Consider the following 27,628-nt stretch of genomic DNA (forward strand, 5'->3'; position numbering starts at 1 on the left):
TCCACTACTATATGATGATCACATTAGTTATACAGTATTTCTTCAAAAACAGGTGGCTTCTGTGATTTCCTATGTGAACAGTGAATACCGACTTAAGTCACCATCTGCCCAGGGAGGAAACATTTCTTCAGAGGTTAAAGGAATGGGCGTACCGGGCCCCATGAATTCTATTACGTAAATGTAAAAAGCACTAATGTTTCAGAAAAAAAAAGAAAATTGGTGGTGGTGGGGGATGGGGATAGGGTGGTGGGGGATGGCCCTTTAAGTCCCTGTATCTCGACAATAATATAATATAGAAAGATGGTGTTGCCTTCACTTGAAAGAGAGGAGTCCCCTCTTTCAAACTGTAGGTGGGTTGTACTAAACTCCAAAATGCTGTCAGTCCTCAAAGAAACTACCATTTACAGGGATTTGACGCAATCACCTTATGCATTAAAGTAGTCTGCAGCAGATATATCCAAATGCCGGCACTGCAGTCCCCACAGAATGCCAAGGGGCTGAGATGTGCAGGTATGAAGCAAAACTTTCCAGAGCTTGTTCCCGATAGGTAATACCATCTATAGATGGTACTGCCTATAGAGCCCTATGGGCTTCTTTCTGCAGCGTTTCCCCTGAGAGGGATCTGAAGAATCCCTCCCCCCTTGCGGCTCATGCTGTAAAACTCCCGGGTCATAAACCTGTAAATCCTCTCTTATCTGTAGATCTGTCCCTTGTGCAATTATTCATGTATACGGTATTACTAAACCCCGCTATACATGCGATAGAGGGCAGGATGTGACATGCTCTCACCCACATAAAGGCTAAAATCTGGGGATCACACTAATCACTAAACATTAACTTCCGGACTACAGAAAAATAATGTAGTCCAGGCATGGGAAAATATCTCCTCTAACCTGGCTACAAATAAATAATTAAGGGGCACCCATTTCAGAAAGAGAGGGAATGAGTTAAAGATGCAATGGCTGTGTTACAGCATCCACCTGCGTCTGTCTCTGAATTAGGCCCCAGTTATTTGCTCTTTGTTGCTTTACTCCCACCCCAGCCCTTTATGTCCAGGTCAATATGCTGACATTATTTTTCAGACTTTAAGCATCAAAGTGTTTTGTTATAAGCTTTGAGAATGAATGTTAATGTTTTCAATTAATGTCCGTGTGTGTAAGGCCTAACTCATTCTTGTTGTTAGATTTAATAGCAATTAGAGTGAAAGTATTTGTATGTTACAATGTACTCTAAAGCCAGGTACACATTAAACGATGTGTGTACCCAGCGATAGCGGCGGTGATGGGACCCGGCGGAGTGCCGACATTGGAAAGTGCATGCACATTTGCCTATGGCAGCAGCAGGGGGGGAGCAGGGCCATGCTGCCGCATCGCTAGCAGCATCCCCAGATTGAGATGCATGTACAGCCAAGGGGAATGGCGCTAGCAACCTGCGGGAGCACGCATCGTTAACGATCTAATGGTTACACACTAGACAATTTTAACAATGTGTCATTCCGACCCGTCGGAATTGTCCACATTGTTAAGATAATCGTTTAGTGTGTACCCAGCTTCAGAAGGGTATATGTTAGTTTGGGGAAGTGGTGGAAGAGGCCTTCCGTCAACAAACTAATTAAATCCATTGAAACTGTACCTTCACATTGTGAGGGATTTTCCACTGATACGGATGGGTAAGGTGAGAATAAAACCACATCTGATTTACCGATCTGTTAAACTGGACATGCAGCTGAAAGAGAAAGTACATATTCCTGAGTTATAGTTGTGGTACATAGACAGTAGTGAAACATTTACTGTTCAGTATTTTATGTCCTGCTGCTGGGAAAAATCCAATGTAGAGGACCTATGTAACTCCACTATGCTTCTAAACTCGTATATATATTATATATTCCATATGCTCAGATGATTAGATTACTTATCAGCACTATGAAGACTGGGTTGATTGACTTAATGCGACTGGTTCCAAGTGGCTTTAACAGGCCATAGGCAGCCTGTTACAGTATATCATTAGCTTCTTAGACAATGTGCGCTACATCTGTTGGGGTGTCTGTTGAATTTTTGTCCCTGCTTGCTGGTGGCCATCCTTCTCTGACACCTGCCCTGAATGTGGTTTGTAACCCCCTTCTATTCATTTCTGACACCTGCACTGACCTCAGCCTGTTTATTGATTATCCCTGTCTACAATTTTCCCTAACCACTGTTTGTGACCCCTACTATTCTGGTTTCTGCTTGCTTGTAAAAAATTTTGGATTACAGCTACTATACAGTCTATTATGTTCTTTTAAAATTTGTCATCTGGTAACGACCCTCATTCCGAGTTGATCGCTAGCTGCCGTTGTTCACTGCGCAGCAATCATATAAAAAAATGGCAAAACTACGCATGCATATGAGCTGCAATGCGCACGCACGGCGAATGGGTCCAAAGAGCATCATTGTTTTGCACTGCTTCTAGCGACGATTCCATTCGCACAGCCGATCGCAAGGAGATTGACAGGAAGTGGGTGTTTATGGGTGTCAACTGACCGTTTTCTGGGAGTGTTTGGAAAAACACAGGCGTGTCCATGCGTTTGCAGGGCGGGTATCTGACGTCAATTCCGGGACATTCGTCGCAGCAATCGTCGCACAGAATAAGTAACTACAGGGCTGGTCTTGTTTTGCACAAAATGTTTTTGTACTGCTCGGCTGCACAGGCGTTCGCACTCTTGCAAAGCGAAAATATACTCCCCCGTGGGCGACAACTATGTGTTTGCACGGCTGCTAAAAGTAGCTAGCAAGCGATCAACTTGGAATGAGGGCCGGCAACTTTGTTTGTTTAAGGGAACTCATTTTCAGTATATCCTTTGTATACACCAGATTCCTAAAATAATCCTGTACTGTTGCACAAGATTTAAGGGAAACATTTTGGGTGAGCCTATACAGCTCTCCTTGTGCATCCTACTCTCATTGCGTTGCGACTAAGACGCATTTTCGGCAAAAAAGAAGCATAAAAGATGTCCGATGTAGAAGGTTCTGACTCGACCTGGCCTGCCAAGAACGTCTGTTTGGCGTTACTCCAGCAAAGATGTATGAGGACACATCAGTAGAAGGATTAGGACAACGATTTAATAGGCTCATCCTGGCTTAGGATGGCTTGTCATTCAACTAGATCTGTTAGCATGCTACACTGCCTCCATCTGGCAACTGTGTCAGGTAGCTCCTTGTTCCTCTATGTTACCAAGTTTTAGTATTTTCATATCTTTGCATCCAAAACATGCCAGCTTTGGATATAAAGCTTTTGATTCAGTTAAGCCTGAGCATTCTCTCTCCTAGCACTTTGGAGTGTCCTCCGAATAGGTTGAAAAAGAAAACAGGATTTCTGGTGCTTACTGTTAAATCCATTTCTCCGCATCCATCCTGGGAACACTGCTCTCTGTTGCTCATGCATAGTTAATCCTTACAATATTGTACTTCCATGTGATCTTCTTCTATCCTCTATTTTTTCCAAGCTTTGTAGCTTAAAACGGGATGCGGTCAACATCCCGCTGGACGGGATCCCGGCGGTCGAAATACCAACGCCGGAATCCCGACCGCCACAATCCCGACATATTCTCCCTCCGTGGGTGTCCACGACACCCATAGAGGGAGAATATAATAGTGTGCCGAGTGTAGCGAGCGAAGCGAGCCCGCAAGGGGCTGCGTTCCGCTCGCCACCCCTGTTGGGATTGTGTGGTCGGGATTCCGGCGTCGGTATTTCGATCGCCGGGATCCCGTCCAGCGGGATTACGTACTGATCCCCTTAAAACTAAGAAAGGGTTGGTGAGGGAAGGTGCTTCAGCCCTTAGAGCATGTGGATAACCTTATAAGTGCCAGCTCACCAGCCCTCAACTCACTCCCATGATAGCAGTGTCCCGCACATGGATTTGAAGAAACAGAATTAAGGGCTAGTATCAGAAATCTCGGTGGCATACATTACAGAACACACTAGAAAAGATGGATGAGATAGAAATTGCCACACATGACTAAAGTTATACTTGGCACTACTCTGTCATAGTATACAAGCTCCATGGATCAAGGACATGTACAGCATGCTTGTCTAAATTAGTAAATTTACATACAGTACATGTAACATCAATTGACACAAATAAAGTACAAGCAGTAGTTCAGCTTTTTACTAGTGTATAAGAGCCTGTGTTATTATTAGTAATACTAACATACAGTAAGTGACGTACAGTAGCAAGATAACCAAATACTGTACATCAGTGGTTCTCAAACTCGGTCCTCAGGACCCCACACGGTTAACGATTTCCCTGTCACCCAGCAGGTCCACTGTGTATCACCAACTGTCACATTTTAAAAATCTACAGGTGACCTGTAGAACATGAACCGTGTGGGGTCCTGAGGACCGAGTTTGAGAACCTGTGCTGTACATCAATCTAAAAAGGCTGTCATATTTTTACAGAACACTTTTATATATGCATTTTATTATTTAATATGATAAATAGAATTATTTTTTAAAAGTGCACATTGCTACCTGATTGATGTATGGTTACACTTTATGCCTGGACATAACAACAGAGTAGTTTATACCTGAATAATGCTTTCTGTATTGATAATGACTTTTCCATGTACACTGTGATCAAAGCCATTTTGCTTGTTTCCCCGTGAGAAAATCTCACCATGAAAACTCAGAGCACGTGGAAACCGTACCTGTTATGAAAATAAGACAAACACTCAGTTTATGCGGTACAGCTCCGTGTAATATGGAGGCATAAAATACATGATAATGATAATGAACATAGAGAGGATGATGCTGAATTGAACATATGATTGTTTGCAAAGTGTTTCTTGCATTTGTTCGCACTGCTCTTGCTCCGTAACGGAGCACACACACATGTACCGTGTTGCAGAGTCATATGCATCACCTTTGTCCGAAGAGACGGATCTGGGTTGAAATGTAGCGTTCTCACATATGCATACGCCCCAACATTTTGCAGTGTATGTAAATTCATGATTCCATGTGCACCCGAAAAGAGGGTGCGGCCTCATGGGAAGGAGCATGGCCTCGTGACATGCCTCCATTTTCATCATTATGGGGGCATGCCCAGCACTCCCAGAGATGATAGACAATGATGACTAGCTGCAAACCATCTGCACCTCGAGATGTGTACTATGGGGGTAATTCAGATCTGATCGTAGATGTGCTAAATTTACAATCAGTTTCTCAGATATGCGGGGTGACGTCCAGCACAAGGCTAGTCCGCCCCGCATGTCTGGCCCTTCCTTGGAAGGGTGTAAAAGCACCGCACAGCGGCAATGCTTTTAAACCCGCTCAGTAGCTCCCTGCAAGCGCAGCTCCTGCGCACTGGCAGGCCACTACTCAGCGCGTCCCGGGTCGCAGCGGTTGCGTGTGATGTCATGCAGCCACCGCAGCCCGCCTCCCCAACGGTCCGGACACGCCTCTGTTGTCCAGACCGCGTCCCGCCAATGGCATTCTAATGCCATTGACACGCCCCCTCCCACCCCGCGACCACCTCTGCCTGTCAATCAGGCAGAGGCGATCACAGCCCAGAGATGCTGTTAGCGAGTGCACGCCACATAGGTATTCAGACTGCGATCGCAGTCTGAATTACCCCCTATACTCAATACTGTATAGGCCCATCTTTTTCTGTACATGTATCATTGGAGCAACATATGCCTCATTAACTACTACCTCTGGATTAGATTTATTATTCTACAGTGACTACAGAATTGAAACAAAATAAAATATTGCTGTACAATGTAGTTTAATATTGGAAGCAGAAGGTACATGGTAACCACCTAGACCATGATGTCATTTGAGACAATTAAATGGGATGTACAGTGATTATTATTAATAATGAAAGTCACATTGTCCCATTAAACCAGGGATTTTCAAATCCAGTCAAAGTAAACCCTACAGGTCATGTTTTAAGGATTTCTATCTGTGGAAACAGTTAAGATACTTGTGGACAAAGCAAAATAGATTAAAAAAAGGTGTGCCTGATTAACCACTTAACTGACTTTTTTTTTTATTAGTCAGTTAGGTGAAGAATATGTATTTAACATCATCTAAAATGATTTTAGTAAAAAAAAAAAAGAATTTTTTTAATATTTGATTTTTTCCCCAAACATCTGAACATCGGTAGCTACCATCGGAAACATCACGACCATCGGAAATATTGCGACTATCGCAGCTTTCAATCTAAAAGCCGGGACAGCCTCCAGGTACACAGGAGGGCTTGGGGGGTTCATTTACACTTCCCCAGCGGCTGCTGTTGTGTGCAGCCGCTGGAGGGGAAGGGGGTGGTCCTGCCGTACTGACCGGTCAGCAGTGATCGGCAGCAAGGCAAACACTGGGGAGTGTGCAGGTGGAGCGCTCCGGTCCCTCTGACAGCAGCAGCGAAGGGAAGTTTATTTTCCCTGCCACTGCAAACACTGTTTATCTGACTGGTCGCATCCTGTGCGACCAGGTCAGATAAAGCACTGCCTGGTGTGGTCGCATCTGATGCGACCATGCCAGGCAAGTGGTTAAAGAAATCCTGAAAACATGATCTGTTGGGGTTACTTGAGGACTGGAGTTGAAAACGTCTACACTAAACAATAGTTAAAATACATGTAAATGTTACTACGGACCAACAGTTATAATATGTTCCTGGTAATGTTTTAACAAATGCCAAGTGTTATTACCTGGAAAACATGAGTCATATCCATTCGCACAGCTTGCCACAATTCATTCTTCTTAGACTTATTCTCAAATTTCCCAGTGAGACTAAATATATCTTTCTTGTTAACTTTAATGGTAGCATCAGCTTCATGTTTTCCCTGTTGAGGTACATAATAGAGAGCAACAATTTACAGGTTTCATTGATGACTTTTATTGAAAGTGTCATAGATATGAATTAAATCAGGGATGGCGAGGGCTAAGCAAATAAGATTGCAAAGTAAAACGTCAAAAGGGAGATTATGTTATGTGAATATAAATATTTAACAATTCTTTAAACAGAACAATTGTGAAACAGTTTCTGTAATGAAATACAGATTTTTTGTTTAAAATGATCAAATTTTGTTTACAGAAATGATTGTGTAACAACTTACAGAGAGATGTTTCTTGGTAGAGGCACAGGCTTCAATGTTACTGGGAAAGCTTTTATGCTTCAAGGGATGCTTTAGGCCAGCACAGATCTGGGAGACATTGCAAATTTACAAAACACAATAGATAAAATGGTTCCTATACTAAATGCATTTGGTGTTTTATTCACTAAACAGCATTTTAGATGCAGGGTTTATATTACAATAAATGACAATGTAATATTTTGTCTTCATTCTTGGTAGGCCTTTATATACCTATATATATATATATATATATATATATATATATATATATATATTGGTTCTCTTATGTGAATTTTTTTTAAATTAAATAAAAATATGGAAATATTGTTAATAACAAAAGTATTACTTATAAATGTAGTTGGATGGAGGTAGGGGCGCTTTAACATTTTTCACCCAGGGTGCTTGTATACCCGAGACCCGGTCCTAATGGAGAAATGACTGTGTCTAATTGATGCTGTAATATGTGTTTACAAATGGAGGTGGTAGGCAGAGTGCAGGTACACACCAGCGGATGCCCTGAGTCAATGAACAGCCCAGTCACTGGCGTTTCTATAATGGGTGCAGTGTATGCGGTGCTTTCAGGCCCCTGAGTCCAGAGGGGGCCCACGCCGCACAGGCTGCACCCATTTTTGTCATACTCACCCCTCCGGAGTACCGCGCTGTTAAAACCTTGTGAAAATGGTGCAGCGGCCATTTTTACGGAGTTCTGCGCATGCGCAGTAGAGAAATCTCTGGGAATATGCTCGCCACACCATTTTCCTGGAGATCTGCGCATCTAGTGCTCAGACTCAACATCGCTCCTGCAGAGAGGAGGGGGCACATACGGAAGAGGCAGCACACGGGCCTCCTTCTCTCTTAAAGCGCCCCTGAGCCCAGTACTTAACTAGTGGGGTGGTTTACTGAACAGTAATGTGAATTGTACAGCCATACTCACAGTTATGCAAACACAGACTCTGTAGGGAGCAGATGCAAGTGTCACTAGATTCATAGCATGCCCACAACTGGGGGATGCCTAAGGGGGCATGTGCCCCGGGTGTAGAATCTGAGAGGGCGCAGATAGAGGTACTCTACCTCCTCTTCTCTCAGCCCTAAGTGGCTACCGTCTGCCGAGTCCTGGAACCTTTGCTGTAGGTCCCTGCTCCCCAGCACCACCAATGTGGACTCCTGCGAAACTCACAAGGGCAACTAGAACGCTAATGAATGGGGCAGGGGTGGTGACCTCTTCAGTTGCCCACTTTCATTTCCCAAGCGCTGGTCCGTGGCCGCTCACACACTCCTCTGCTTGTGTAAATGATGTCTGCACCCAGGCCTGTTCCCCAGCACCTTCCCCCTCCCGCATGGCAGCTCCACCAGAGGAAGACAGGGCGAGAGGAAACAGCAGCAGAGATAATCAGTCTGGGCACTGAGGTGAGGTCTCTATACACCAGGACAGCTGCGGCACCCCAAAGTGTGGTCCTACGTCCCGACTGGAATGCTGAGATTTGTAGTCCTACAGTAGCTGGCCAGTCAGAGACCCCACTACTCTCCCCCCATGTGTGAGATACAGTGATTGCATGACTTATATCAGGTATATAACATCAGCCAGCACATTGTGTGTGTCACCTCCGAAGAAAGTTGGGACTCCTCCTCTTTAATTGGCCCTAGGACCCGACTGGCATGCTTGGCTTTGTAGTCCTACAGCAGTCGCCCAGTCAGAGTCGCCCACAATGCTGTATCTGAGGTGCATGTTAGTTGTTATGTGTTATTGTACATTTTGCTAGGGAATGTGTGCTGGACACACCCTGGCGGTACTGGTTGTCACTTTGCCAACAGTTTATTACTGTGTTTTTGACACGGTTCCAAAGTGTGTGTGTGTGTGTGTGTGTGTGTGTGTGTGTGTGTGTGTGTGTGTGGTGATGGTGGTGGGAATATTTTGCAGAGCAGTTTTGAAAATATTGCTCATCTCTACACAGCAAGATTCAAATTCTTTTACTCACATAAGGATTATCTGCTTGGTATCCAAGAATAATGGTCTGGACGCATTCATCTTTTTGATCTAAAACCAATTTTGTTTCCAGTATATAATGTCTTTTTCGCTTATCTACAGTGAATGTCTCCTGGAGAAGGACACTCTGTGGGATGGGGAATTTAAACGGATGCCTAAAGAAAAAAGAAACTTTAATATACTGTGATGTGCTTTGTTCAAAAGTTACTGTACATCATGCACATCTGCTTACACCTCACACACCTGTAGTGATACCTTATATACCTTTATTGATATATCATACATCTGAATTGTAATTCCATGCACCTTTGCTACTGTATATATCACACTTTTATTTATACCTCATAAAGATCTATTTATATATCATACACCATTAGTTATATATCATACACCTCTAGTTATATATTACACACTTCTATTTATACCTCATACATCTCTAGTTACGTATCATATATTATTTATATTTATACTTCATAGACTTCTATTTATATATAATACACATATATTGTTATTTCATACACCTCAATTGATATCTCATATACTTCTGGTTATACTTCAAATATCATTGCATATACACCATATAAAGCCCTGTAACTGATAGAGACTGAGTTATTCAACCAAAAGACCCTTGTCAAGAGACACTACCATCCCTTCGCTAGCTACACTTTCTTTGGATAGAACTGAGATACACTGTCACTATCACACATTCATTATACATCTGTGTGCCAATCCCGCCCATTGGCACACTATGGCACTGCAGAATTCTACCAGAACTCTAACGTTTATTGCCGGTGAAGATCACTGTACCTTGGATAGGGAAAGCTAGAAAGTTAGTGTCTGTTATTGCTGAATGTGTTTTTCATCACACTCCTCATGAACACATTATAGACTTTGATTCCAAATATAATATGCTAATTTCTGTGATTCCAATTATAATATGCTAATCTGTAATTCCAATTATAATCTGCCCATATCTGTGATTCAAATCGATTGTCTTTTGCATTTTGAATGATTCATTGTGGTGTGAACTTTATCCAATTGTTTTCTCTTTGTTTTTCTTTGATGCCCAATTCTTTTTGTAATTATTCAAATGTAATGCCGATTAATCAATCCTCAACTTCAATCCAGAGTTCATTACAGCTAAATAAAAAGACATCCTGTTGGAATTGCTGACTCACTTCTGTTTCGTATTAATCTATTTTACCTCTCTGAGCACGGTACTAAAGGACAAGGGGGTCATTACGACCTAATCGCACGCTAGGATTTTTCGCTGCGCTGCGATCAGGTCAGAACTGCGCATGTGTATGCACCGTAATGTGCAGGCACATCATACAGGTACAAAGCAGATCGTTGCTGAGCGATGGATTTTACGAAGAATCCATTCGCACAGCCATTCGCAAGGAGAGTGACAGGAAGAAGGCGTTTATGGGTGTCAACTGCCCGTTTTCTGGGAGTGGTTGGCAAAGCACAGGTGTGTCCAAGCGTTTGCAGGGCGGATGTCTGACGTCAATTCCGGGACCGGACAGGCTGAAGTGATCGCAAGGGCTGAGTAAGTGAGCTACTCAGAAACTGCACAAACTATTTTTGTACTGCTCGGTGGCACATGCGATCGCACACTTGCACAGCAAATATACACTCCCCAGTAGGTGGTGACTATGCATTTGCATGGCTGCAAAAAGTAGCTAGCAAGCGATCAACTCGGAATGACCCCCAAGGTACGGGAGAAACGTTTGCCGGGGAAAGGTCACTCACACAGCCACCCAACACCTGTGATACCTCTCTCAACCACTTAGACATACCTGCCAGCCATGAGGTGTTACACATACACACATTTATGGATAACTCATACACGTCTATTAATAACTACATTCATACATGTTGTAATACTTATATCTGCGTATAACTCATACAACTTAACTTATACGACATAGATTTGCATTTAGTACCTCTTGTTCTTTTAGTATTACCTGACACATCACTAGTTAAACCGCACGCTCTATTTTAAAACGTACATTAACCCGTTCACAAGTTCTTCACCAATTTTTATGAACCAAGAATTCAAACTATAAAGATTGGATGTGCAGGATACATAAAGGACTTGTAGGGGACCTGAGTAGACAGGCAGTTTGTTAGCTAAGAAAGATTTATGTTTTGTTATAGTCCTAGCTGGAGTAGGAATTATTTTCTGCTTGGTGTTGTTTGGGTCTTATAGAACCAGAGTACCCACAATTAGATTGTTGTATGGAACCACAATAAAGGTGCAATACTTTTAAACTGTATAAATATTACGATCCTAAAAATCATGACACAGCAGGAAGCATGGCCAATTTGCTGAAAGGTTTTTAAGAATATTTTCTTAAAGACATTTAAAGAAGTTCATTTAAACTGTAAATTGAGTCAGCAATGGCAGAACAAAGAGCAGATTTATTTTCAACTATAAAAACCTTCTGGTTAATAAGTGCAATTAAAAGCAGCACTTCATTTAAATGATAATTAGCTATTGTATTATCTGCAATGCACTCAGAACAAGTATATCACAAGTGCAACAGTGATGTTAATTGTGTTTAATAAAAGCAAGTACTATGGCCCATATTTATCAAGCCTTGAAGAGTGATAAATTCCACAGTGATAAAGTACCAAGTAATCAGATCCTAACTGTCATTTTTAAAATTTAGCCTGTAACATGACAGTTAGAAGCTGATTGGCTGGTACTTTATCACCTTGAAATTTATTACTCTCTAAGGCTTGACAAATATGGGCCTATATTCTCGATCATTGGCCCTCATTCCGAGTTGTTCGCTCGCAAGCTGCTTTTAGCAGCTTTGCACACGCTAAGCCGCCACCTACTGGGAGTGAATCTTAGCTTATCAAAATAGCTAACGAAAGATTCGCAATATTGCGAAAAGACTTCTCTGTGCAGTTTCTGAGTAGCTCGAGACTTACTCTGCCAGTGCGATCAGTTCAGTGCTTGTCGTTCCTGGTTTGACGTCACAAACACACCCAGCGTTCGCCCAGACACTCCTCCGTTTCTCCAGCCACTCCCACGTTTTTCCCAGAAACGGTAGCGTTTTTTCACACTCTCCCATAAAACGGCCAGTTTCCGCCCAGAAACACCCACTTCCTGTCAATCACATTACGATCACCAGAACGAAGAAAAAACCTCGTAATGCCGTGAGTAAAATACCTAACTGCATAGCAAATTTACTTGGCGCAGTCGCACTGTGGACATTGCGCACGCGCATTAGCGACTAATCGCTCCGTTGCAAGAAAAAAATAACGAGCGAACAACTCGGAATGACCACCATGGTTATCAAGCTTTACCAAACATAACACAAACATGATACAAATGCAGCAGGAAATGTTAAAAAATAGAGACTGTCAGCAAGGATACAGTAGTGTCCTAAATTATACTAGCTTCATGGAGAATCAAACTGGATACATTTAAAAATACAAATGAGCAGTAATAGGAATAAAAATAAAAATATCTGTTCAGGGAAGCTATACAACCTCAAGCCAACTGAGACGGATGCTGATGCCACCTCTACAAAAACTGCTGTGCGTACCCAGTCCAATAATTTCTATCTGTGATTACAGGAGAGAGCACAGTAGAGCTAATGGTGCAAATGATACATCTCTTAAGGTGCGTACACATTAGGACGACACCGCAAACCATGCAGTGTCATCAGCGACGGGATCCGATATTGGCAAGTGTATACACACTTGCCGATGTCAAATTTTTTTTGGGGGGGGGGGGCATGCTGCATTTGGCACCATGGCCCTAGTAAGCAATATTGCACATCAGACCTGCATGAAGGTCCAACATGCGATGCTGGATACAACCCACAGGAACGCACATTGTATCCAGTATCGTGCAAATAGACTATACAATATAAAAGTGAACCGGCAGATATCAGCCAGATTATATGCGATATTGCACAGTGTGTACGCACCTTCAGTCTTAACAGGCACATATGTGTATTATTACTCCAGGTGTGCATGAGCAGCATTTGCATGAACACACCTTCACATTACACAGCCCGTGTTTATATTATGTTTCTCCCCTATTCCAGTTAGCTTTTCCATCATAAGAAGGCACAATGCATGGCGTTATAGGAAAGCACAGTGCATATGTAATAGGAGTCATGCCCAGTGCCCACAACACCAGACTTGCTGTAAGAAGTAAGCTAGGAAAATTAACTTAATTCAATCTATAGGGACATTACAAACGTGTAGTTAGTAACATTGAAAAAACACACTGGTCCATTATGTTCTACCTTCTTAAACTCTAATTTAATTGATGTGGAGGATGGAAAAACAAAATGACTCTTCTGTGACAGTCACAGTACCTTACTGTACAGAGGAGAGTGCAGGGGTACAGATGTAATGGGCCTAGCCATACGCAATCGGACTGTGAGACAGAAGCAGACAGTGTCAGACTCAGAGGATCTGGAAGATTCCCATTGGGGATCATCTAAATTAAAATTCCGTTCCCTTACCTATGGGGCATAGAGGTTGAACAACAGATATAAGAGGAGCCAGGCATCCTAAAGCACAGCAGACATGAACTAATGCTGTCACAAAACAGCATAGAGGACAATAACATGACATAGGAGCCTGGAGGACCCAGGAAACAAGAACCATAGACTGAGGAGCCATACAAGAACAGAAGCTGTAGAGAGCGTGGTCCATCAGGTGAAAAGAAACTGAGGGAAAGTGTAAGGATGGTAAATTACAAAACTGCACAAGTGTGGTGCTTTAGTCTGAGCCTACCATTACCACTTAATAGGGATGGGCAGCCGCATCAATATATATATTTGTTTGTTTGTTTTTTGCCCCATATCAATATTTCAGTCCAATACAATACTATACTGACTGTAATGAAAGCAAATATAGGCCCTCATTCCGAGTTGTTCGCTCGCAAGCTGCTTTTAGCAGCATTGCACACGCTAAGCCGCCGCCTACTGGGAGTGAATCTTAGCTTAGCAAAATTGCGAACGAAAGATTCTCAAAATTGCGAATAGAAATTTCTAAGCAGTTTCTGAGTAACTCGAGACTTACTCTGCCACTGCGATCAGTTCAGTCAGTTTCGTTCCTGGTTTGATGTCACAAACACACCCAGCGTTCGCCCAGACACTCCCCCGTTTCTCCAGCCACTCCCGCGTTTTTCCCAGAAACGGCAGCGTTTTTTCACACACACCCATAAAACGGCCAGTTTCCGCCCAGAAACACCCACTTCCTGTCAATCACACTACGATCACCAGAACGAAGAAAAAACCTCGTAATGCCGTGAGTAAAATACCAAACTTCTTAGCAAATTTACTTGGCGCAGTCGCAGTGCGAACATTGCGCATGCGCAATTAGCGGAAAATCGCTGCGATGCGAAGAAAATTACCGAGCGAACATCTCGAAATGAGGGCCATAATTCACTTTCATACCCCCAGCTTATGAATGTACAGTCATTGACTACATTGATATATGCTGGTGTCGGGAGTTCACCAGGTGACCAATATCTCCATCTCCAAGAAGCATACACAGTTCATCCAATATGGCTCAGATCCCCAGGTATAAGTGTATAGTATCTGGTGGACAGATCACAGTATCTCACCAATTTCTGGTTAGCAGCAGAATCAGGAGCATAATAGCGATATTACTCCATGTAAGTCATCAACCACGAGCTCAGTAAACAAGTGATCCTGAAGACAGTACAACCAAAGTAGCAGATTATCTAATGTGTTTCTCCAGTGGGCTACAGGTTTCATCGGGGGAATACCGTTGGTGGTCACTTCAATCCCCAGTCCAACACTGGCCTTGTAAATGGTATGTGGGAGGACTCAAGACGTGAAAATGTCTGGGGGGCATGTAAAGTGCATATGGAACCCTTCATTATGGTGGAAGTGGGAGAGCTGTAACATACACTTTCTCTGGGTGCCAAGGCCCCATGCTACACCTTTGCATGGAAGGTTCAAGAAGAGGGAGGACTTGCTTGTTTCAGTTGTACTGGCACTTTCTCTGGGTGCCAAGGCCCCATGCTACACCTTTGCATGGAAGGTTCAAGAAGAGGGAGGACTTGCTTGTTTCAGTTGTACTGGCACTTTCTCTGGGTGCCAAGGCCCCATGCTACACCTTTGCATGGAGGGTTCAAGAAGAGGGAGGACTTGCTTGTTTCAGTTGTACTGGCACTTTCTCTGGGTACCAAGGCCCCATGCTACACCTTTGCATGGAGAGTTCAAGAAGAGAGAGGACTTGCTTGTTTCAGTTGTACTGAACCACACAATTTAAATACAGTAGGAAAAATGTTACTGGTTCAATGGACCAGTCACCACTATACTACTTATTAATTTATAGTTGCAGATAGGCATCTAGTCAAAATCTGTCAGGGAATTCAACATCCACCCTCCTTCCGAAGTGTGGGAATTATGCCACTAGGCTCTCTGTGATATAGTAGAGAAATTAGTGGAGATCCCATATCATTACAGTGAAAACCCTGTTGTCAATTAAGTACAGTATGATTTAGATTTATCTCTACTATGGCAATGTATTGTGTATCTCCATACAATTAAATAGACTCTTACTTTTAATTTGTATCTTATATTCTGTGGATAAGAAGTATTTTCTTGCTGTACCATATATAAAATTTATAACATAGTCTCTATTGCTGGGACACAGTAATTGCTTCTTACCATATTGTAGTATTTGCAAACCCTGCTAGAGAAAACCTACATTTGTCCTTGCCCTGAATTAAGATGGATCATTTAGGTGACCTAGTTCTGGGTCATTTGTAGGGTGAGAAGCATCAGCTGCTCCCTCCTGTATCAGTTGCACACCACCCTGCACATGTAAACTTAATTGGCACACACATTGCAGATGGTTTAGCATTGTCTTGGGGTTAGATATATCAATGAGGAATTGCAGTTAATCCTCCCAAAAATTTTTTGCATCAGTTAAGGATCACATGTATATACAGTAATAGGCTTAGATTTTCAGAGCTTGAGTCCCAATATGCCATATAATGGCGTTAGCCTGTGTCTAAGATATCACATGTTTTCACGTACAGAGAGCACAGGGATCCCTCACTAACATTCGGATCATTCAGATCCCTCACCAACACTTAGAAACCCAGAAGTAAATGAACAGAGATCAGTAGGAAGAAGGGGTAGCACACTTATGAAGGGTGAAAGTCACCAAGCGAGGAACTCAAATCTGGCAGGGCCAGGGAGCAGTCATCTAGCACATACATTTGAGGGCATGATCGTGGCTGTGAGTGATCCTGTCACTGACACCAATGCCGTATTAACAGCATTGTAAGCCATAGGCAAAGCAATGCACTGGAGCCCCTACCCACAAATTCACAGGAACCAATTAAAATAAATCATAACATGCAGCTCCTGAGGTCCCGCGCCATCTGTCCACATGCTTCCATAAAGTGAATGGCTGTCAGCACAATGATTGGTGAATAGCTTCAGCTATCCTCCAATCAGCATGCTGTAAGGCCATTCACTGTCTAGCTCCAGGCTTGGAGGCAGGCAAAGAATGCTACCTTGCAACTGTTGATTGTGCGACCATCACCCGCCCCTGTTCGGAGGCCCCTAGAATTGTGGAGCCCTGGACTAGTGTGCCTATGCGTTAAGATGTGACTGACCTAATGTATGATTAGAAAATATACATTTATTTTCTCAACCTCATTATCCATATGCAGGAGTAAACATAGTCTTTAATTAGACTTTTCCGCATAAGCAAATTTGATTTATTTTTATGACCTACTCTTAAACTTTTCCTACTTTCAAAGTCTTAATCCAACTCTGGTACTAAGGAAAGTGAGAGGAGGAAGTTAAAAAGTCAGAACTCTCGCAGAGATGCTAGAGTTTATTAAAAAGTAAAGCTTCAAAACAGCAAATTTTGTTCAGAAGATTAACTTGAATCTAAGGGAAAAAATAGGATTTTGGTACTTACCAGGTAAATCCTTTTCTTTGAATCCATAGGGGGCACTGGAGTACTCTTGGGATATGGACGGGCTTCCGTAGGAACAGCACTGAATATTTAAATTTTTAACACTCCACCCCTCCATATCCCCGAGTACTTGTCAGTGTTTTTTACTGAGCCGAAACAGGAACTATAGAGAGGTTGACAATGGAGTATTACATATAACATAATGGACAATAACGAAGTTGACACATAACGTTACTGACAACTAAACAGTTGACACCCTAACCAGCACTTGTAATTTGAACCAGTCGGTGAAAGTGTGTTACCATAAGATCCTCAGAACTAACCACAACTAGGTAAAACTGCTCTGGGTGGGCGTCCAGTGCCCCCTATGGATTCAAAGAAAAGGATTTACCTGGTAAGTACCAAAATCCTATTTTCTTTATCATCCACTAGGGGTCACTGGAGTACTCTTGGGACGTACCAAAGCTTCCCCTGTGGGCGGGAGAGCTGTTTGGCACTTGTAACACTAGGCGGCCAAAGCTAGATGCTGATGCCGCAAACGTATCAAACTTGTAAAAGCGCACAAACGTGTGCACTGAAGACCATGTAGCCGCACGGCAAAGCTGCGTCGCAGAAGCCCCACGACCAGCTGCCCATGAAGTTCCCACAGAACGTGTGGAATGAGCGGTTACTGACGTAGGCAGTTGTAACCTAGCATGAAGGTAAGCCTGACGTATGGTCAGTTTTATCCATCTGGATAAGGTTTGTTTAGACGCTGGCCAACCCATCTTGGCCGCATCATATAGAACAAACAACGTATCCGTTTTACGAACTGAAGACGTTCGGGATACATAAACGCGTAAAGCGCGTACCACATCCAGCGTTCCAGAATGTGCTGTCAACACAGGAACTACTATTGGTTGATTGATGTGAAAAGATGACACTACCTTTGGTAAGAAGGCGGGATTCGTCCGAAGTTCCGCTCTGTCATCATGAAATACCAAATACGGTGCCTTGCATGACAAGGCATCCAAATCCGAAACACGCCTTGCCGAAGCTAAGGCTAGGAGAAAAATTGTTTTCCAAGTGAGAAACTTTATATCCACTTGCTGTAAGGGTTCAAAATATGAAGACTGTAAGAACTCCAAAACCAGATTCAAGTCCCATGGCGCTGTAGGTGGAATGAATGGAGGCTGTACCCTGAGTACACCTTGGAGAAAAGTGCGTATAGACGGCAATAGAGCCAATCGTCTTTGAAAGTAAATTGACAAAGCAGATACCTGCACCTTCAGTGTAGATAAACGCAATCCTCCATCTAACCCTGTTTGTAGAAACAACAACAGGCGGCATACCTTGAAAGCTGATGTCGGAAATTTCCGAGCTTCACACCAACCTATATAGGCACGCCATATTCTGTAATAATGAGCTGCCGTAACCGGCTTCCTAGCTCGTAACATGGTTGGTATAACTGAATCTGGAATGCCCTCTCTTCTTAAGAGGGCGGTCTCAACAGCCACCCCGTCAAACGCAGCCGCGCTAAATCGGGGTAAAGGAACGGACCCTGTTGTAACAGGTCTGGACGTAGCGGGAGCGGCCAAGGATCGTCTGCGAGTAATCCTCGAAGATCCGAGAACCAAGCTCTCCGAGGCCAATGAGGCGCCACTAGTATGACTGTGACCGACTCTCTTTTGATCCGTTTTAGCACCAGAGGGAGCAGCGGAAACGGTGGAAACAGATACACAAGACTGTACGGCCACGCGACAGTGAGAGCATCCACCGCCACTGCCTTTGGATCTCTTGTTCTGGACACATACTGGAACGTTTGGTGATTGTGTCGAGATGCCATCAGGTCCACCTGAGGATAACCCCATCGCTGAACCAACATGTGAAACACTTCTGGATTTAATGCCCATTCGCCTGGATGAAAATCCCGACGACTGAGATAATCTGCTTCCCAGTTGTCCACTCCCGGAATGAACACGGCCGACAATATCACCTGGTGGCATTCCGCCCAATTGAGGATTCGAGCTACTTCCCGCATTGCTATGCGGCTTCTCGTTCCTCCTTGTTTGTTGATGTATGCGACCGCCGTCGCATTGTCCGACTGCACTTGGACAGGTTGAGAGCGAAGCATGTGCACTGCTTGTCGTAGCGCATTGTAAATTGCGCGGAGTTCTAGAACATTTATAGACAGCAATTTCTCGTGATCCGCCCAGAGACCCTGGAGCTGACAATTTTGAATTACCGCTCCCCAACCTCTGAGACTGGCGTCCGTAATTAGAATTATCCAATTCCAACTTCCGAACTGTTTTCCTGCGGTTAAATTGTGTTCCTTGAGCCACCAGAGCAGAGATACTCTTGCTGTTGGCGACAACCTCACCCTGTGGTGAATCTGCAGATGCGAGCCCGACCACTGGGCAAGCCCATTCAGCTGAAATGGACGAGAGTGAAATCTTCCGAACTGAAGCGCCTCGAAAGCTGCCACCATTGTGCCTAAGAGGCGAATGCACAAATGTACCGACACTGTGCGTGGCTTGAGCACTAATTGTACTAGATGGCGTAGCATTTGTACTTTCTGCTGTGGTAGGTAAATTCTTTGATTGACCGTATCGAGAATCATACCTAGGAACTGAAGGCGTTGAGACGGAATTAGATGTGATTTCTTGAAGTTGACAATCCAACCGTGGTGAACCAGTACATTGTATGTCAGCAGCGCATGTTGGAGAAGTATCTGTTGAGACGGAGCTTTGATGAGCAGATCGTCTAAATACGGAACTATTGTCACTCCCAGGGATCTGAGGTGAGCTATCATCACAGACATCACTTTGGTGAATACCCGAGGCGCTGATGACAGGCCAAACTGTAGAGCCTGAAACTGGTAATGGTTCTGGCGTATTGCAAATCTGATGAGGCTGCCAAATTGGAATGTGTAAGTACGCATCCTTGAGGTCTAGCGCAATCATAAATTCCTTTGCCTCTAAACCCGCAATCACCGAACGTAGAGACTCCATTTTGAATCTGTAGTAAGTTACGTACTGATTGAGGCCCTTTAAGTTCAATATTGGTCTGACTGAGCCATCCGGCTTCGGGACCACAAACAGACTTGAATAATAACCCTGACCCTGTTGGTGTACAGGGACCGGAATCAACACTGCCGAATCCAGTAGGGACTGAATGGCAATTTGCAAAACCGTCCTCTTGTCGTCCGACAGAGGCAATCCTGTCTTGAAAAACCGCAGAGGCGGAAGACAGTCGAACTCTATTTTGTAACCTTTTAACACTAAATTGCGGATCCAGCCATCCGCAGATGTGTGGAACCACGCCACATGGAACGTCTGAAGGCGTGCTCCCACAATTGGAGAACCGAGATGGGCTGGTAACCCGTCATGCCAATGGCTTGTCGGTAACCTTAGCGTCTTGGCGAGTTGTGTTGGTTTGATGGAAACCACGTCCGCGACCACGTCTAGCAGGCGTGGCTGATCCTCTGCCACGTCCTCGAAAGGGCTGAGGTCTAAAGGATTTGAACGAAGGTCCAGCGTACCTTCTTCTTGGAGCCGGTGGAGGCAATGGTAAGAAAACAGACTTACCTCCCGTAGCCTCCGCAATCCATGCGTCCAATTCTGGACCAAACAACTTCTTGCCATCGTAAGGCAACGCCTCTATACTTCGTTTGACCTCTGCCTCCGCCTGATAAGTACGCAGGTAGAGTGCTCTTCGTGCCGTAACTAGCGACGATGAAATACGAGAAGTGAGCTGTCAGACGTCAGTAGACGCTGTACAGAGATACTCTACAGCCTCAATCATTTGATTTACAAGAATTATCAGGTTTTCATCATGTAGAGCAGATTTGAGTTCTGTAAGCCATATTATGAGCGCCTTAGTGACCCAAATGCCAACCAATCCAGGTCTTAGCATCACACCTGCTGCTACATACATTAAGTGTAGTCGCTGCTGGCACTGGTATGGATTTTAGCATAGTTTCTATCTTGCGATCTGAAGGATCTTGGTTAATTTCCTGGTAAGCTTGGACACTGACGAATCAACTATTGGTGGATTCTCCCATGTACACGTTACCGAGTCTGGAAACGGATAACTAGACTTAAATCTGCGAGGTATAGAAAACCGTTTATCTGGATTCTGTCGTGTTTCTACTAACATCTGATTTAGAGAATCCGACAGAGGGAAACTTATTGGCGTCTTCCGTCGTTTCGTAAATACGACCTGATCATTTGTGAGTGGCTCCTCAGTTTCAGGAAACCTCAGAGACTGACGTACCGCTCTGATGAGATCATCAATGCCGGAACTGTTAACCTCCTCGCTATCTGACTCCACTTCGCCCTCCTCACCCTCATCTTGTTCCGTGAGGTCTGGCATGGAATCGTCAGAATGCAACATAGCAGAAACTGGAAAATCATAAGACATATGAAATTTATCCCGTTTACCCAAAATGGATTTGGACCTTACGCAAGGCTGAGACGCCTCCGGTAGTTCTGGCGGTCTCATCCTAGACTCAGATCTTACCGCTTCCCGCTCCTGACGAGCGGCGGTCATTTCTGTTTGTAACCTATCCAGTACATTTACTAACATACCCCACGGAGGGTCCGGTGAGGAAATTGGTTGTAAAACCGGAGCAGAAATGGTATTCTGAACCGAATTCACAAAACATACTGTACATGTGGTAGATCCATCCGGTAATACACTGCTACAGACTTTGCAATTATGCTTTTTAGTTTTTGCTGGTGCCTTACTCATTATGGCGACAGACAATACAATACACAAAAAACAGACACCTGCACGACTCAGTAAAATAGCAGTAAGGTGTCTCTGTATATAAAACTGGCCAAGTGCAGTACACGTGGCCAGTACTGTGAAATGTGATCCCAAATTCCCACCAACACCCCTGCGCCTCCGGTGGAGTAGAGATGTAAGACAGGAACGTTCTGGAATCACAGAGGAAGACACAGGAAACATGGTTAAAATGGCCCCCATGCTTATACATATAATCACTGCATTCATGCTGATATTATAAACAGCCTGTGTAAACAATAAAAATCTCCTCCCTGGCAGTATAAACATCTTATATAGTTATATGCTATACTACCAGCAGCCTGATTCTGCTGTTCTTTCTCCCACCCCCTCGCATCTGCTCCATAGCGTGCAGTGCGGGTAGCGGGCACCCCGGTACCTGGGAGCGCGTGTTAGCGCTATGAGACCCGGCAGCAGCGGTCCAGCGACGGGGGGAAATGCAGGACAAGCGGCGGCGGACCCGTTGTCTCCCCCCTGCAAGACGCGCCGGACCAGCGGGAAGCCGACTTTAGAGACGCGGGAGCGGGAGCAGCGGAAGCGGGGCTATGTTACCCGGCGGCCGGAGCAACTGCGGCGGGCGGCAGACACTTCCCCACACCTCGGGGCGGCAGCGGAAGCTGACCGCCCCGTTCTCTCCCCTCACATACCTTTATAGATGTGAAGAGGCTCCGACGGGGCTTCTTAGTAAGCGCCGGCCAGCCTGCTGTGTGGGCTGTGAGGGAGCTCTTTCAGAGAGGCCCGACACGCCCCTGCTGCTTCAGCAGCTGCACTATCCCTGACCCTGCCTTTTGGAAGGGGGAAAGGGATGTGTAAAATAGAAAAAAGAAAAAGAAAAAAAAGAAAATTCTTCAATAGGAATCGTCTAGCTGTTGCTACGTGTAGCACAGAAAAAACACTGACAAGTACTCGGGGATATGGAGGGGTGGAGTGTTAAAAATTTAAATATTTAGTGCTGTTCCTACGGAAGCCCGTCCATATCCCAAGAGTACTCCAGTGACCCCTAGTGGATGATAAAGAAAAACACTTTACTGTATTAACTGTGAGATGCTCTTAGTGGATAATCACAAATCATTCATCATCTGCTCTTATTATAACAGTGTCAGAGAAAACCAGACGTATGTAGCATTCTCTCCATAGTTTGCTTGCATAGTCTCTGTACACTCCATGCTCAGATGATCCCAGCAAGCTATGATATACTGTAATGTTAAGCAGTACTTGAAATGCCGTTTCCCACAACGCACACTTCAAAGTAGATTAGAATGTGCCCTACCACATGGGTTCTCCAGTTGGCTTCCCCACAGGCTTCAAAACAGCAGTCCTTGGTGGTAAGTGGTAACTAAAGAGAAATGGTGGCATTCATTTTGGCTGTGGGAGATCTACCGAGCGATGCAAGCGGTGCAGTAGTAGATAGTCCATTTAATTGTTTATCTCCCATTTTAGCAATTACAAGGATAAGACCCTATTGACGCAATGTATATCATCCCATTCAGCTGCACTTATGAATTTTAAAACTAAACTTGTATTACCTGTTCCAGATGTACAAGATACACACGCTTATGGAGACACTTCCATTCATTTGCTCCTACTATCCCTGCACATCAGACATGCTGTTGTAGTCCTTTTAAAACAATACTTTTAATTGCTATGTTTATAATCTTTTCAATCATGTACATTCTGAGCAGTTGTCCTGTCCTTTCATACAGTCTTCATTTGTATTCATGTATGCTTGTATGCACTGGTCTAACTAGCGTCAGAGTAGCCCAAGCAGCTGGGTGGTCTTCTGTTTGCCGGCGGTCGGGCTCCCGGCGCTCAGTATACCGGCGCCGGGAGCCCGACAGCCGGAATACCGACAATTATTTTCCCTCGTGGGGGTCCACGACCCCCATAGAGGGAGAATAAAATAGTGTGGCGCGCGTAGCGCGCCACCGTGCCCGTAGCGTGGCGAGCGCAGCGAGCCCGCAAGGGGCTCATTTGCGCTCGCCAAGCTGTCGGTAAGCCGGCGGTCGGGCTCCCGGCGCCGGGATGCTGGTCGCCGGGAGCCCGACCGCCTGCCAGCCGTAGTGAACCCCAAGCAGCTGATACAGTACGTATAAGGTGGTGGAGTTACTGGCATTTCCCAGCTCCCCTCGCCCACTTTCCTCTCCCCCTCCCATGGTCAGAAGCATAGAGCAGGGGCCTCCAAATGGACATATTCCCAAATTTCATGACAACACTCATTTCAGCATGCATGATGTGTGGTTGTGAAAGGGTAATAAAAACAAAACCATCTATTCTATTTAAAAATTATTAAAATATCCCCAAAACTACATCACTAAGATTTATTTTCAGAGCTGAGTCAAACAAGGTCTTGAGTTATTCTCTGACTTTTCCCAAAAAATAAATCAGAAACCAAGTCAGAATGTTATTAAATCGAAGTTAAAATTACAAAGTCACAATGCTATCTGGAAAAAAAGGATTACAAATTCATAAATACAACTGAAAAACAATGTTTTATATTAAACAGAAATGATCATATCAAATTACTTACCTTGTTGCTTAATTTCATATCTTTAACTAATTTCTTGTTACTTAGAAATCATATAGTATTTCTCTGTGAGGTGCTAAAACAAAGTCTGTAAGTAATCTAATCAGTTTATAGTAGTATTACAGGTTGAGTATCCCTTATCCAAAATGCTTGGGACCAGAGGAATTTTGGATATCGGATTTTTCCGTATTTTGGAATAATTGCTTACCATAATGAGATATCGGCCCTCATTCCGAGTTGATCGCTCGCAAGGCGAATGTAGCAGAGTTACACACGCTAAGCCGCCGCCTACTGGGAGTGAATCTTAGCTTCTTAAAATTGCGACCGACGTACGCGCAATATTGCGATTACAAACGAGTTAGCAGTTTCTGAGTAGCTCCAGACTTACTCTGCCTGTGCGATCATTTCAGTGCTTGTCGTTCCTGGTTGACGTCACAAACACACCCAGCGTTCGCCCAGGCACTCCCACCGTTTCACCGGCCACTCCTGCGTTTTTTCCGGAAACGGTAGCGTTTTCAGCCACACGCCCCTGAAACGCCGTGTTTCCGCCCAGTAACACCCATTTCCTGTCAATCACATTACGATCGCCGGAGCGAAGAAAAAGCCGTGAGTAAAAATACTTTCATCATAGTAAAGTTACTTGGCGCAGTCGCAGTGCGAACATTGCGCATGCGTACTAAGCGGATTTTCACTGCGATGCGATGAAAAATACCGAGCGAACAACTCGGAATGAGGGCCATCATGGAGATGGGACCTAAATCTAAGCACAGAATGCATTTATGTCACATATACACCTTATACAAACAGCCTGAAGGTAATTTTAGCCAATATTTTTTATAACTTTGTGCATTAAACGAAGTGTGTGTACATTCACACAATTCATTTATGTTTCATATACACCTTATACACACAGCCTGAAGGTCATTTAATACAATAGTTTTAATAACTTTGAGTATTAAACAAAGTTTGTGTACATTGAGCCATCAAAAAACAAAGGTTTCACTATCTCACTCTCACTCAAAAAAAAGTCCGTATTTCGGAATATTTGGATATGGGATACTCAACTTGTATTCCAAACCACTTCAACTGATGGATTCAATAATTATGATATCTCTCTTCCAAAACAAAGCATACTTTTAATTATATTTCCATGAAACTGGAATGTGAGTGTGCACACATAGGCATATGAAACATCATAATTAAATATGGATTCCTTATGAAGTTGTTTCCCATCAGACTGTTATTTATGGCTGACACGTCATATAGCTCACTTCACTCATTACAACCACGGCCTTCTTAAATATGGATTACAAAGGGGTATATTCAATTCCCGTTGGATCTTCTCCGACGGAGAGGATCCGACAGTTCATTATTCAATTTGCTGGCGTTTTCAATGACTTTTGTCCCATTTTCGCCCATGCCAATCCGACTTTTTTTAAAGTCGAATTGGCCTGGGCGAAAACGGGACAAAAAATGTGCAAAAATGCAGACAAATTTGCCAAAACAGGTGGATCAGCATCGAATTCGCCGATCCACCTGTTTTTCGACAGTGTCAGAATTTCAGACAAGTCGAAAAAACGTCACATATTGAATAGGGTGAATCGAAATTTGCCCTAAAAACGGTGAAAAAGGAGAGATATGGTAGACTTACCATTGTTAACTCTCTTTCTGTGAGGTACATTGGGTTACACAGGGAACCATCTGGATGTAGAGTGGATCTTGATCCAGAGGCATCAACAGGCTAAAGCTTTAGGCTATCCCAGGATGCATTGGGGCCTCCTCTATAACCCTGCCTCCAGGCATTGTGAGCTCAGTTTTGTTAACCAGTCCAATGCAGGAGCAGGTAAGCAAGAAGGTAGATGTTAAGCACATAGACCCACATTCTCACAACAGGAGAAGGGACAATCGGCTAATGCCATACAAACCCATAGAAGCTAGGTGCGTCAGGGTGGGCGCCCTGTTGAACCCAATGTACCTCACAGAAAGAGAGTTAAGAATGGTAAGTCTACCATAACTCTCCTTTTCTGCAGCAGGTTACATTGGTTTCAACAGGGAAACATCGGGGATGATCTAAAGCAGTTCCTCAAGGGAGAGGACGTGGTTTAGCGGGTATGAGAATCCAGCAATCAAAGGAAGCATCCTGGGCGGAAGTATCAAAGGCATAGAACCTAATAAACATGTTCACAGAGAACCACGTAGCCGCCTTGCACAATTGTTCTGCAGACGCACCACGGCGGGCCACCCAAGAAGGTTCAACAGTCTGAGTAGAATGGGCATTAATAGCCGCAGAAGCTGGGAGACCAGCATGTGCATAAGCTTGTGCACTCACCATTCTAATCCATCTGGCCAAGGTTTGCTTATTCGCAGGCCAGCCATGTTTGTGAAAACCAAACAAAACAAAAAGGGAATCTGACCTCCTAATAGAGGCAGTCCTCTCCATATATATATATATATATATACAGAGAGCCCGTACCACATCCAAAGACTGCTCTTTGGAGGACAAATCAGAAGAGATAAAGGCTGGAACCACAATGTCTTGGTTAAGGTGAAAAGGTGAAAAGATGACACCACCTTAGGTAAATAACCTGGGCGAGTTCTAAGATCTGCCCGGTCACGATGAAATATTAGAAAGGGTGGATGACAGGACAATGCGCCTAAGTCCAACACCCTTCTTGCAGAGGCAATAGCCAGTAAAAACAAGACCTTGGCCGTGAGCCATTTAAGGTCCACCATCTCAAGAGGTTCAAATGGAGACTCTTGTAGGGCATTCAGGACAACAGACAGATCCAATGGAGCCATGGGAGGGACATAGGTAGGCTGAACACATAAAATACCCTCAGTGAATGTATGAACGTCAGTTATAGATGCAATTTTTCTCTGAAAAACCGACAAGGCAGATATGTGTACCTTGAGGGAGGCCAGACAAAGGCCTAAGTCTAGGCCTCTTTGCAGAAAAGCCACAATTCTGGAATTTCTGAATCTGTAAACATAGAAACATAGAATTTGACGGCAGATAAGAACCACTTGGCCCATCTAGTCTGCCCCTTTTTTATCATTTAGGTAATCTCAACCCTTTTTGAACCTTAATTCTTTGTAAAGATATTCATATGCCTATCCCAAGCATTTTTAAAGTGCTCTACAGTCTTAGCCTCTACCACCTCTGCTGGGAGGCTATTCCACTTGTCCACTACCCTGTATGCATCATAATTCTTATCAGCATACCAGGTTAAGTAAGAATTCCAGACCCTGTAATAAATCTGAGCAGATGCTATTTTGTGGGCT

The 27,628-nt window shown here is 44.0% G+C and overlaps 1 protein-coding gene and 1 long non-coding RNA gene across 2 annotated transcripts in view; one reads left to right on the forward strand and one right to left on the reverse strand.

Moving 5' to 3' along the window:
* The window catches only part of LOC134945175 (uncharacterized), a 115,829-nt gene extending 105,676 nt beyond the window's left edge, over window positions 1-10,153 (forward strand). The window contains exon 3 of the long non-coding RNA XR_010182061.1: window positions 9,193-10,153. This is a non-coding gene — a long non-coding RNA (uncharacterized LOC134945175). The remainder of the gene's footprint in view (window positions 1-9,192) is intronic.
* The window catches only part of LOC134945174 (uncharacterized), a 532,944-nt gene that overhangs the window by 412,377 nt on the left and 92,939 nt on the right, over window positions 1-27,628 (reverse strand). Inside the window, exons 18-22 of the mRNA XM_063934300.1 lie at window positions 9,083-9,245; window positions 7,089-7,175; window positions 6,681-6,815; window positions 4,563-4,682; window positions 1,633-1,725 (exon numbers count right to left, since the gene is read on the reverse strand). Of these exons, the coding sequence (XP_063790370.1) occupies window positions 1,633-1,725; window positions 4,563-4,682; window positions 6,681-6,815; window positions 7,089-7,175; window positions 9,083-9,245 (598 nt within the window). The remainder of the gene's footprint in view (window positions 1-1,632; window positions 1,726-4,562; window positions 4,683-6,680; window positions 6,816-7,088; window positions 7,176-9,082; window positions 9,246-27,628) is intronic.

Source organism: Pseudophryne corroboree, chromosome 7 (genome assembly GCF_028390025.1).
Source record: "Pseudophryne corroboree isolate aPseCor3 chromosome 7, aPseCor3.hap2, whole genome shotgun sequence".
NCBI lineage: Eukaryota > Metazoa > Chordata > Amphibia > Anura > Myobatrachidae > Pseudophryne > Pseudophryne corroboree.